The sequence below is a fragment of the Leptopilina boulardi genome, unplaced genomic scaffold (assembly GCF_019393585.1).
Source record: "Leptopilina boulardi isolate dan_hultmark-lab unplaced genomic scaffold, ZJU_Lbou_2.1 LbouV2_244, whole genome shotgun sequence".
Taxonomy (NCBI): domain Eukaryota; kingdom Metazoa; phylum Arthropoda; class Insecta; order Hymenoptera; family Figitidae; genus Leptopilina; species Leptopilina boulardi.
The window spans coordinates 679,590-693,255 of NW_026137801.1; the positions used below are offsets into that span (position 1 = coordinate 679,590).

General features: G+C 27.0%; 1 protein-coding gene across 1 annotated transcript; it reads left to right on the forward strand.

The window, feature by feature from the left end:
• Positions 1-213: 213 nt before the first annotated feature.
• On the forward strand, positions 214-13,169 carry LOC127280442 (uncharacterized). The gene is made up of 5 exons (XM_051303414.1): positions 214-420; positions 8,472-8,707; positions 10,496-10,559; positions 12,643-12,800; positions 12,878-13,169. Exons 1-5 carry the CDS (start codon positions 355-357, stop codon positions 13,011-13,013), a joined length of 660 nt encoding a protein of 219 aa, XP_051159371.1. The 5' UTR covers positions 214-354; the 3' UTR covers positions 13,014-13,169.
• The last annotated feature ends 497 nt before the right edge of the window (positions 13,170-13,666 follow it).

Sequence of the window (13,666 nt, forward strand, 5' to 3'; positions counted from 1 at the left end):
TATTTGTCATAATTCTCGTCAACTGCCGCACTCTGCTCTAGTGAAACTTTAGTGATTTATTGTTAAAATTAAAAGTTACTATAAAGTTACTAAATTTTCACTAGAGCAGGGTGCGGTAGTTGACGAAAATTATGACAAATGGCAGTGGGAACTTTGGCGAGAGTGGGGACAATGGAGAGTAATCACTTTAGCGGACTATTGTGCGAAGGCCTTTACGCGTGATGGAACATACAATCCTTTCTATCTCTGATTTCATGTGTTAAATTGTTTTTATTCTATTTTATACGAATATTCTTTCTTGGTTATTCTTATTGTATCACAGATTTTGCAAAAAAAAAAGGTTTAAAATTAACTATGAATAACGAAGCACATTTAGTGATTGGAAGTACCGAATCGGAACTTGATTCAGGTTATAAAAAGGTAAATTAAAAAAAGTAATATATTCAAAATAAAACATTCTGTGCTAATTTATTTTCAATGAAATTTTCAAAAATGTATGTGAAAAATCAAATGTTTATCAACCAGGAGTATATGAATTTTAAAAAATAGAATATTTGCCTTTAAGTATTTTTTTAAATTAATCTAGAATCGTTATTAAAAATTGTCAAGAATTAGAAGAAAATGTTGCGGGACCAATTTAAATGTTCTGCGTAAATCTCATCGAGCTTTATCGTTTTTGACAAAAAAAATTATTAAAATAGCGCTCTTGTATAATAATGAAAGAAAAGTACCATAAAATCATGGTTTTTTACGATTAATTCGTAAAAAACGAAAATTTCGAAAAATGATTTAGACAAAAGTTGTAGGTTTCAAAAAACACACATTTTATGTCCTATACATTTTTTATCAAAAGTAATTATTTTTCGAGACAAATCCAAAAAAAACCATAAAACACCATAAAAACTAATACATAATATAACAATCACAGTCACAAATAATTGTTTATTTCGAATTTTGTTATTTGACATGAAAGTGAACCTTTTCTTTCTATTTTGTTTTGTTTTACAGAAAATTTTATGTACATTAATTCAATTCTTTACGATTTTAGTGTGAAATGCATAATAGAAGTTTTACTTTCAAAAAATCGTAAAGAAGCCATGTTTTTCATCAATTTTTAAAAAAATTAATATTTTAAAATATTTTAATCGACTAGAAATTCTTTATTAACATCAAAATACATGTTTTGCATTAAGAAAAAAATTTAAATAAAATTTTTTTTCATAAATCATTTAAAATCACTATTAAAAAAGTTAAAAATCAAGATAATTTTAATTTCCTTCCATCGATTATTTTCATTTTGGTCTTAAAATAACCAGAAGAACTCCACAAAGAATATCAAAAAGAAAATGTCGATGTTCATTAACTTTTGGGTTGAACATCATCCAAGCTCACCGTGGTATAGGGCATAAAATGTGTTTTTTTGAGTCCTACAACTGTTGTCTAAAACATTGTTCGAAATTTTGCGTTTTTTTTTCTTCTAAGGTCCCTTTCTTCGCGACGCGTCACATATATATCTTCGAAAAAGGGGCTCATAATTATTCCATAAAAATCTTAAGTTAAAATTGGGACTCATGATTATGTTTTAAAAATCATTAGTTAGAATTTTCATTTTATGGATTTTTCGGTTAAGTAAAAATTCTGTAGTATGAAAAATCGGTTATATGAAAATTATATCAAATAATAAATCGAACAAATGAAAATTCATCTGAAAGAATAAAATGAAAATTCTATGCAATGAAATTCTACTCAATAAAAATTCTTTAAAATGTCTATTAATTTAAATAAAAATTCGAGCAAATAAAAATTCTGTGAAGTGAGTTTACGGTTATATAAAAATTCTGTAATATAGAAAATTGTTTTGATGAAAATTTTGCAAAATACTAATTCGAACAAATAAAAATTCGGCTTAAAAATAATTATAACAAATGAAATTCCATAAAATGAAAATTCTAACTAATGATTTTTAGAACATAAGACAGGCACACAAAAAATAAAAAGCTGTTTGGACGAGACACTACACTAGTCTTTTTCCGCATGTATTTTTTCTCGTTGAATCCGAATCCGAAGACAAAATTGTCAGATTGTTTTTTATTTTTGAAATAAACTCAAAAAACTGCTCAGAAAGAAAAATAAAATCAAAAAATTAAAAGAATCTGAATCCATAGTCAGAATTGTTAGATTCGCTCAAATTTTTGAGATAATTGCAAAAAACTCAAGTAACAAAAAACTCAAAAATCTCAAAATCAATTTTTTGGAATTATCTTTAAAATTTGAGCCAATCTGTTAGTTCTGATTTCGAATTCGGATTCAGCGTGAAAAAATATATGAAAATGCACTATCGTAGTGTTTCGGCAAAAAAAATTTCTTTGAGCTAATCGCCAAAAACTGATAAAAATCCTGAATTAGGTGCACATATTATTTGTTTTTGCCGAAACACTACGTTAGTGTATTTCTGTTTGTTTTTTCCTGCTGAATCCGAATTCGAAATCGCAGAATTGCCAGATTGGCTCAAATTTTGATGATAATTCCAAAACACTGATTTTAAGTTTTTTGAGTTTTTTGCAGTTATCTCAAAACTTTGAGCGAATCTAACAATTCTGACTTTGGATTCGGATTCAGTGGCAAAAAATATATAGAATTACACTAGCTCAGTGTCATTCAAATATTTTTTAACTTTTTGATTTTATTTTTCTTTCTGAGCAGTTTTTTGAGTTTATCTCAAAAATAAAAAACAATATGACAATTTTAAAGAATTTTATTAGAAATAATTATTTTTTAGACGAATTTTCATTTTTCGAATTTACGTATTTGACAGAATTTCTTTTTAAATCAATTTTTCCTTAACAAAATTTTTATGTATCGAATTTTTATATTGTACAGAATTCTTAAAACACCGAATTTTTATTTGTCCGAAAATGCAAATGACCTAAAAAACAATCGACAGAAAAATTTCGGCGCGATGTTTAAAATTCACCAATCAAAAATTGTCAAGAAAATCGTGATTGGTGGATTTTAAAAATCGCGCCGAAATCTTTCTGTTGATTGTATGTTCGGCCATTTACAATTTCGAAAAAATAAAAATTCAGCGTTTTAAGAATTCTACCAGATAAAAAATTTATTAATTAAAAATTCTTTAAAAAAGAAATTCTGACCTGGTCTTGTTTCGGACCCTGGCTACGTAATTTATGAACGATCCTTAAGCTGTAAATGATTGCAATAACTGCTTATGTTAAAATAATCGTCAAACGTGTACAATCGGGCTCCATTATAAAGACGCGGTCACAGCTCGCCTGCCTGCGGGAAGACGGGGCAAGGGGCAGCATGAGTTTAAGCGAGAAGAAAAATGTGAATTTTCTTTCTCGCTCACACTCTTGTTCCCCTCGACCATAGGATTTATTATACGAATGGGATTCATGATAAAACCTTTATTCGAATTCCTGTTCTAAATACGTACAGTAAAAGCCCGACTTACGCTACCCCGTTTTACGCGAATTCGGAGATACGCGGTTTTTTTATAGCCGCGCGAATTAACTCGTAATTAATTAATAAAAATTTATTGTTGTTTTTTACGTTGTTTTTATTCATAAAAATTTTAATAGTTTTCTTACTTGATATTTTGTTAAACATATTTCTTCTAAATTCTAAATTATTGTATTTATTTTATATGAAAACTTAAACCCCGATTTACGCGAATTGGACTTACACGGTTGTCGCTCGGTCCCACCTATCGCGTAAGTCCGGGGTATTACTGTATACGTTTTTATATGGAATCCTATGTGGTTTCGCAAATGAATTCCTATGTGGGAAACCATATGGAAGCCTAAGTGGGAAGTAGGGAATGCAGGAGAATGTCTCCACGCCGAATTTTGAAAAAAAAATTACCAAAGGCAAATATTTAATACAGGGTTGCACAGGATCTGGAAAACCTGGAAAAGGGTCAGGGATTTTCAAAAAAGGTCTGGAAAATCTGTAAAAGACATAGAAATTTAAAAACGTCCCTGGAATTTTATTCCACTTAATATTTAAAAAAAAACTTTTTCTTTGAAAATTGAGTAATATAAAGTCATAAAAACTTTAACGATTTAAAAAATTTATTAATATATATTAAGGGGAGGCACCACCTTTATTTTGAGTCTTATAAAATTTAATGATCTCAGGAAGTTATTTTTTTCCTGTATCATTTGGGTCCTAAAAACATACAGGATGGTAAAAAAAAATTATTTTTGACCATTTTAGAAATTAAAAGTTAAAAAAAAATAATAATATTTTAAATACATATCTTCTTATACAATTTCCACTATTTTTCATCAACAATTTTTTTCCACACTTTCTTAATGATTCTTCAGAATCTCTCGTTTGGATTTTTTAAAATTTTGATTTTTTCAAAAAATAAAAATTCTAAAATGGTCAAAAATTAAATTTTTTATTTTCTTTACCATTCTGTATGGTTTCAGGACCCAAATTATGTAAGAAAAAAATATTACTTCCTGTCATCATTAAATTTAAAAGACTCAAGATAAAGGTGGTGCCTCCCAGCTCTTAAAAGTGGTTTTCAGGAGTTCGAACGCGTCATGTCGAATATGGATTTTAATGGGGTATAAAAAAAATTAGCTATATGTTTAGAAAAAAGAAGGAAAACATAAAAGTGTTGAAATGAATAATTTTCATATTTAAACATAATTGGAGTTGCTTTCACCCTATTTTATAAAAATTTTAATGTTTTACTATTGATTTTGAACTTTGGTATCAGTCAGAAAAAAACTGGAAATTAGAAATCCAAAAGAAAAATTTTTTTCTTAAATTTTTTTTCATTAGGCGAACATTCTGAATTTTTGACTCATTCCCAAGAATAATAAAAAATATATATAAAACTTAATAATGTCTAAATAATATTACATATTTTAATGTTAAAAAGAGAACCTGGAAATTCCTCTAAAGTCATGGCTTCTGTAGCAACCCTTTTTTTAAAATAATAATATTTTTGATTTATTCACATGGTATTTATAAATTGCACTTCCATGATTTAATTTTTAACCCTAGAAAGCACATCTGGGGTAGAAAACCACCCTAGAAAAAATTCAAATTTCTGTATTTTTTGCAGATTTTGTGTTTTTTGTTGTGGTTTTTGTAATTTTTGGCCATATTTTTAATCCTATCAAAAATCAAAAAACGCTATTTTCTTTTTTATAAAAAAGGAAGAAAATTATTTATGATAAAGTTGTTTTGCGTTAAATATGATTATTCTATCAACAAACCAATATTGGGGTGGTTTTCTACCCCAGTTGTGCTTCTACGTATAAGCCTTTTATATGCTGTCTAGGGTTAAAATACATTACCTTATAGAAAATAAAAAAGCACAACTTTTATCATTATTAATTTTTAGGAAGTCTAATATTTTTCTCAATAAATGCGAAAAACTTGAAAAATTTCCTTTTCAAATTAAATTAATTTTTGAAAAATAAATCATGATTTTTATTAAAATTTAATTTTTCAAAAATCTTTTTATTAAACGATTTGAAAATTTCCAGAAAACTTCCTTGAATAGTATTAAGCAAATGTCTCATGAGAAATTTTTACAATTTTAAAACTCCTTGTAGACTTTTTGTCATAGAAACTTGGAAAACCTTATTACCGACCACTCTCAATTTACATTTAAAAATAATTAAACAATAAAAGTTTTTTAAAACCTTTTTATAATTTCATTAGCTTAAGTAGACTCTAATACGTGTATTTATCCAGTTTGAATTAAATTAATTAATAATTATCGGAGATACAATGATTTATGTTTGAAAAATCAATTAAATTTGAAAAAGAAATTATTGGAGTTTTTTTTGCATTTTTGTTAAAAAAAATATAGAAGAACAATTCATTAAGAAAAAAATTGCACTTTTTGCTTCCTCGTGGAGGAAGCTATGTAGTCCTTTCGTTTATAAAATTTTTAAAAATGGTGAAAACAAATTTTCCTCTATATAGAAACATGTTATATGAGATCCTGATCAATTGTCCGGATGTATGTATGTGTGTATGTGTGTGTGGATAGTTTTTGTGAACACGATATCTTTAACAGGTTTTAATGGATTTGGGTAAAATTTGGTAGGCTTATTTAACACATTAATCTCTCAAAAATGACGAGAGGATTTTTAAAAATACCCCAAAAAAAAAATGTTATCGTCTTTTTTCCAAAAATTTTTTTTTAATTGAAAAAATTTTTAAATCAAAAAATTTAAGGTAATATATAATATAATCGTCTTCTTATTATGTTAAGATGAATCGATTGATATATATAAAGTATAGATTTGATTGAAATTTAAAGAATTAATGAAAGTTAAAAAATCAAAAATTCTCATTTTGGCTAAAAAATTATGTGTTTATTTAAATTCATGTTTATATATGAAATAATTTTATTCCCTGCATTGAAACGAATTGGTTGGTATATATAAAGTATATAGATTTGATTAAAAATTTGAGAATTGATAAAAATTGAAAAATCGAAAATTCATATTTTAGCTAAAAAATTTTGTGTTTTTTTAAAATTCAAGTTGATGAATAAAATAATTGTATTCCTTGCATTAAAACGAATCGATTCGTATATATAAAGTTTATGTTACACTCAAAATTAATTAAAATTTTCTTTATTTTTCAAAAAATTTAATTAATTTAAAACATTTTTAACTCGAAGTTTTTTAAATCAATCAATTGAATTGGACAAATTCATTGCTTCCTTCACGAGGAAGCGAATTTTTTGCTTCACACAATGACGAAGCATAATGTTTATGAAATAAACATAAAGGACCCCCTCCTTGTTTATTTTATATAAGGCAATATGATTTAAAAAATTGAATATTTAGTTCAAAATTTTTACACTTTTTGACCCGCTTGATTCGCTCGAAAACGACCGGTCGAGCGTAGCGGTTGTTATTGTACACAGCCCCTCAATTAGTGAAACCACTTTTTTGAAACTCAAAAAGTTGTAATTTTGCTATATCGAATACTGCTTTACTTTCTTAACCCTTTAAGGACCAAATGTACAAAAATTTTGCCTAAAGTTTGGCAATATTTTAAACCAACTAAACGCGTTAAGAAAAAATTCGCAATATACGTATCTTATGGTCCAGGAACCGCTCATTCAAGTGGTGCATCTAAAAAAAACGTAAATTTAAAATTAAACAAATTACAGATAATTATTTATAAAAAAACATGAATTTTCAAGGATTTTTGTTTAGTTAAGAATTTTTTTGGGCAATGTACCATTTCAAAATAGCTTCCCGAGGTACAAATATCGCGTCAAAAATGTTCAACCTTTGACATGGTGGCATAGATTTAAAAAAAACTAAATGTCTAAATAATATTGTTAATTAAAGTTGAGATTTTAATAACAAATACGCAGCTATTGTCAAATAATTTTAAAACTCATCGGATTCACTCGAAAATCGTTACTCGGAGATTTTCGGGGTCGCTGATTACGAATCTGAAATCGATTTTCAAAAATTCAAAATTTTCGTCCGCCATATTGGATCTGCCATCTTGAATAATAAAATTTTTTAAAATTTGACCTCGGATTCTTAATCAGCGACCCCCAAAAAACCCCTGAGTAAAGATTTTTGAGTGAATCCGATGAATTTTTAATTTTGTCGTCCGCCATATTGGAACCGCCATTTTGATTTTTTGAAAATCGATTTCAGATTCGTAATCAGCGATCCCGAAATCCCCGAGTAACGATTTTCGAGTGGATCCGATGAGTTTTTAAATTATTTGACAATAGATGCGTATTTGTTATTAAAATCTCTACTTTAATTAACAATATTATTTAGACATTTAGTTTTTTTTTAAATCTATGCCACCATGTCAAAGGTTGAAAATTCTTAAGTAAAAAAAAATCCTTGAAAATTCATGTTTTTTTATAAATAATTATCTGTAATTTGTTTAATTTTAAATTTACGTTTTTTTTAGATGCACCACTTGAATGAGCGGTTCCTGGACCATAAGATACGTATATTGCGAATTTTTTCTTAACGCGTTTAGTTGGTTTAAAATATTGCCAAACTTTAGGCAAAATTTTTGTACATTTGGTCCTTAAAGGGTCTTCATATTCAAGTTAAGGAGCAAATTTCACATAAGAAATGACAATGAAATGCCGCAGGTCAGAAAATCATTTTCGGAAAGAAGGGCCAAAAATACCTGTGTCTGGAAATTTTGCTAGATCAAAGCGTTTATGATTTTTTTAAGCGTAAAAACAACCCTTAAATGGAAAATGATGAAATATCTTTTATATTTTTAACTTTTTCATAATACTTGGTAATTGAAGATTTTTAAGGTCGCTTTATTACGAATCTGTTGTCAAATTTCAAAAATTAAAAATATCGGATCCAATATGGCGGTCGAAAGTTTAAAAAATTGTTGATTTTTCATAGCTCTTGGTATTTGGATACAACATTATGAATAAATCGTTGCAACCTAATTTTTATTTTCAGGTTCTTGATCTTCGTAAGTCAATTAATAATGAAGATAACTTATTAACGAAATACAATGTGCGAAGTTTACAAGTTTTTAAAAGTAATTGGAAATTAAACAAAAAGGAAAATGATACATTAGCAAAAATAAATTCAACCAATAAAACGATGGCTAATGATTCGACAATGGCAGACAGTTACAAAGAGGGCATAGGATATGCCAAAAATTCGAAAAAACAATTATTAAATAAAAACACGTAAGAATTCTATATACATAATTATAAAACAAGATAAATATACAATTAGGCGACAGGAAAGCAACTTAACAAAAATTTTAATTCAAAATTTATGTTTTCCGAAAATACTGCGATGTAGGAACTAAAAGTTTCCATTCTTTGATTTTTTCTAAAAGGAATATTTTGGGTAATATTTGTGTAATCTCAGGTGCGAATTTTTGGTCGGTCCAAAGTTGGTCCACCTTCTCTTGCCAGTGGTCGGGGAACTATACAAATCACATAAATAAAAATTTATTTTAAAAATTCCGTCAATTGAGATTTTGTTGAAATGGAAATTTTCCAATATAAACAGTTGGTTGTAAATGAAAAATTTTAAGTATAAAATATTTATTACATAGAATTTTTGTTAACTAATAATTTTGCTGATTGAAATTTCGTAAAAATGAAATTTATCTTTAAAAGAATTTCTGCCTTATAAATATTCTTACTCCATAAAGATTCTTCTAAATACAATTTGTCATTTGTAAAATGTTAAAAAATGTCAAAATTCTGTTAATTTGATTTATGATAATTCGTTTATAAGACATTTTGTTTTTGTGCGCATTTTGACACATGCTAATTTGAAAAAATTAAAATTTGGTATTTGATTTTCTACACTTATCGCAGGCTATAATGAATCATATTAATTTGTTTTATCAAATCACATTACACAAAAAATCATGAATTTTTAATAAAACTTCGTTCTTGAAGTTTTACCAATTGATTTAGCAGAATAATTTGAATATAAAACCAGAAAACATTAAAAATCTGTACTTTCTAACATTACTCGTAGGGTAGAGTGGGGTAAAACAAGGTACCTTTTTGTAATTCTCGGTTTACGAAGAATCTGTTGAACAAATTAGTTCAAGTCTCGTTGATAATTCTTCCTTAAACATTAGAGAATGAGAAAATAAGGTCGATGGCATCAAAAAAATTTGTTGATTAATTTAAACAAGGTTTTTTAAAAAAATGCAAAGTACCCGGTTTTGTCCCGATGGTGGGGCAAAACCGGGTACTATCAAGAAAATATATAAATCATGGAATATTCTTTAACTTTTTATTCAATTATTATTATATATCACTTAAATTATATAAAATAATTAATATTCAATAAATTTAATCAAAATATATTATAGTAATAATGAATAACAGCAGTTAAATCTTTTAAAACGAAATTTTTCATATTTTTATTAATTTTTTATCGTTTATTTATCGATATAGTAAATAATTGATATATCGATCTCGAAATATAGATGTCGATTCTTTTAAGAGAAATTTAAATATGCATAGTGTAATGTATTTAAATATATCCGGTTTTGCCCCACCGTTTGGTACCCGGTTTTGCCCCGCACTGCATTTTTTAACAAAATGTAAAATTCTCAGCTTATTGTTAATAAGTTAACAATTACTTTTAATGAAAGTTACTCGTAAATAAATGCTGAAAAAGATGTTATACTTGCCGAAACGAATATATCGACACAAAAAGTTTTATAAGTGATTTACTGTCGATAAAAAATCGATTTTCTTTTGACCTAAAATTTAAAAGTCGCATAAAATATAATAAATAAATTTTTATAAAGTGGTTATATCAATAAAATGATGTTGGTTGTAATATAAAAGATAAAGGGTGACACAATTGGAAATACCTATCATTGAAAACAGGGGGTACCCGGTTTTGTCCCACTCTCCCCTATTCAATAGAGCAGTTGTCGTTATGTTTTTAAATATTAATAATTAATATATCTTATTCAATGTAAAATCTCTTTGCAGATTAGAAATTAAAGAACAGAAAAGGAAGTTCGAGAAGAAGTTCTTCAATTTTTATCATTACTACGTAAGTAATTAAATTAACACATATTTTATACGATGAAAGCTTAGACTGGGTTGTCTATCCGTCTCCCATTCTCTATAAATCTAAAACGGTGAAAAGTATATCACTCGAGGTAAAAATACTGAATGCTTGACACTAAATGGTAGAAATGTTTAATTTTTCTTTTAGTCCGATTAAATTTTAAGAATGGATAAATGGTATTCAGTGAGCGATTGAAAGATGAGTTGGTGTCAATGATTCGCCTTTCGAAAGTGATATTCATACGAAAGGTTGATCATAATTCAGGCCCAAAAATACTTCACACCGTTCGTCAAGTATTCAATAAAATATTTACAAGGCTTCAGGTTAACTGCAAATGTTTTTATAAGTGTTCTCCTGTAAAATTTTATTGTTTAAACTTTAAGTACATGTCTCATTTCAATCAATGAACCGATTACAAATTTTTTTTGTTTTGTTTATTTTAGTAAGGTTTCAAGATACCAATCAAATAGTTTGACATGATTTTGACTTATTTTGAAAAAGATATACATATAAGCAAGAGAAAAAGTCAGTCATTTTTTTTATCAGTTGGTTTAAATGTTTATAAAACACAAATAATACTAATTTCGGACTAATTCTGCATGACAGAAACCTGACTGTTTCGGATTAATTTCGAATTCCTGAATTTTAACCAAAATAGGTTCTGACCATTAATCAGAAGGTCAAAGTGAAAAAAATTTAATTCAAAATGAAATAATAACACATAATATAAATGAGGCAGTTCATCGGGAGACAAAGTATTCGTTACGTCAGCAACATGTCTTCTACGCCAACAGTGAACGGTTCTTATAGAACTTGAGACTGCTCTCAACTGTAAGAGATCTTGTGGTAGGATTAGGGTCGATCAACAAACTTAATCTGAAGTAAGTCCGGAATTTTTATGTGAAAAATCCGTTATTAGTCAGTAACAATTCGTTTCTAATCTGATCTAACATCTTAATCCAAAATGAGACTGTAAAAGTTCGAAATTTGTATGTCAAAAGTCATCATTATTGCAGAGAAATACCAGATTTGTACAAACAGGTTTTTAATTAATGTTTTTGACCTGATTGAATTCGGATTCGTTACATACAGATTTTTCGATTATTTCCAACTCCTTTCTGATTAAGATTCTTGCGTGAACTGATTGCTGATTTTGTATATATTAATTCTGAATTTTTACAAGCTCATTTCGGATTACGATTTTTTACCAGATTAAATTCGAATTAATATGGACTAATACCGGATTTTTCATGTATAGATTTCAGATTATTATGGACACATTTCGGATTCAGATTTTTCAGAGTAATGAACCCAGATTGTTGCGTAATGTTTGCGGATAGTTTACATACAAATTTCAGATTATTCTTTACAGGGTTTCCACAGACCTGAAAAAACTGGAATTGTCATGGAAATTTTATTTAGTAATGGAAAACCTGTAAATGTCAGGGATTTAGTGCTTAAAGTTGAAATCAACATGAAGTTTTTAAATTTTAGTCTCTATTGGTCAAAAATATTCTCTCACATAATACGGTTCATAAGTTCATTATTTCATTATTTCCGTAATTTCATTATGTAGTTCAAATTTCCAGTGAAACGAATTTTATAATTGAAATAATTTTTATTCAGCAAAATTTTATAAACTGGAATTAATAAATTGATACTAATTCAACAGGCCTCAGAATGTACTTTTTCGACTTTTTGGGATAAAATGAAATTTATTTCGCTTTTTATAGTGTAAAAAATAACTAATCGATTTATTTATAGAATTTTCATATGATAAAGCAGGACATAAACAAAAAAAATTAGTTTTGAATAATTTTTAAACATTTATTTTTACGCTAGATTCCTGTCTAAAATTTTTATAAATTAAAATCTTGAAAATTCTTCTAACTTAAAAATAAATATCTGTGAAAATTCCGTTGCATATAAATTTTGTTAAAAAAAAATTCTTTTGTAAGTAAATTCCACTTTATAAAATCTGGTCTACAAATAAGAAAAACAGATTAACTACTTACATCTATTGTTATTTAAGAAATGTTTTCCACAATAATTTATATTATTTCAGGATTCGAAAAATCTTTTGATAACCATAGATGAACGTCGTAATCTAATTAAAAAAGAAAAAAACGAATTAAAGACTATAGAAAAGAAAGAGAAATCTTGTAAGGAAAAAGGAAAAAATGTTTATGGCCAAAACGCTTTTAATTATCTTTTCGATTTCTTGTAAGTATATTTACTTTTCAATACATATAATATTGAAAATTAGAAAAAGCTAAACAATTTGATCTTTTGTATTATAGATGTACCGAAGATAGTAGCATTTTATCAGAAAATTTTCTCATTAAACGAGAAAATCGAGACTTAACAATGAAATGTTTTCAAAATAAAAATACTATTAAAGAATTTTCAGTTCAGAAATCCAAATATAATCTCTAGTGTGGATATTAGAGACACCTTCACTTAATTATATTTTTTTCTATATAAATCATTTTCATATTTAAAGTTTCCTTGTTAAAAAGATGATTTCAATAAGATATATTTCTTCAAAGTTATGTGAACAAAAAAAATAAATATTTTCCTTAATTTAAACTATATCATATGTTTTAGATGTAATTTGTTTTCCTTTGCTGTCAATTCCTGCTACGGTCTTGTTTAAAAAAAAGAGATACAGAATTGATAAAAAAATATTTCACACGGAAATTTTACAAGAAATATTATGTGCGGAATTCCTATCGAATTTCTAACGGAATTAAAAGAAGGAAATTATTTTAAAAATTCATTAGTAATTCGCACAAATATCGAAAGAAATTCCTACAGAAAAGTGGTCGAATTTAAAAGGAAAAATTTATAGTAAAAATTACGAGCGTAATTCCTTTCAAAAAAAAAACCTGCGGAATTCGTATAGAAAATTGAACCTGAATTAAAAAAATGTTGAATTTCCGTATGGAATATTTTTTTTATTAATTCTCTATCCGTTTTTCCGAATTAAACCGTACAAATTACGATTTATTACGAATTCTAAACGATTTTCGTACGAATCATTTTGTAGTGAGATACAAATGAAACTTATACAAAGACTTAAAAGTCGA

Coding starts and splice junctions, on each gene's coding strand:
- LOC127280442 (XM_051303414.1), top strand. CDS start 355: ATGAATAACGAAGCACATTTAGTGATTGGAAGTACCGAATCGGAACTT. Junction 8,708..10,495: donor CAATTATTAAATAAAAACAC/GTAAGAATTCTA, acceptor ATCTCTTTGCAG/ATTAGAAATTAAAGAACAGA. Junction 12,801..12,877: donor AATTATCTTTTCGATTTCTT/GTAAGTATATTT, acceptor TTTGTATTATAG/ATGTACCGAAGATAGTAGCA.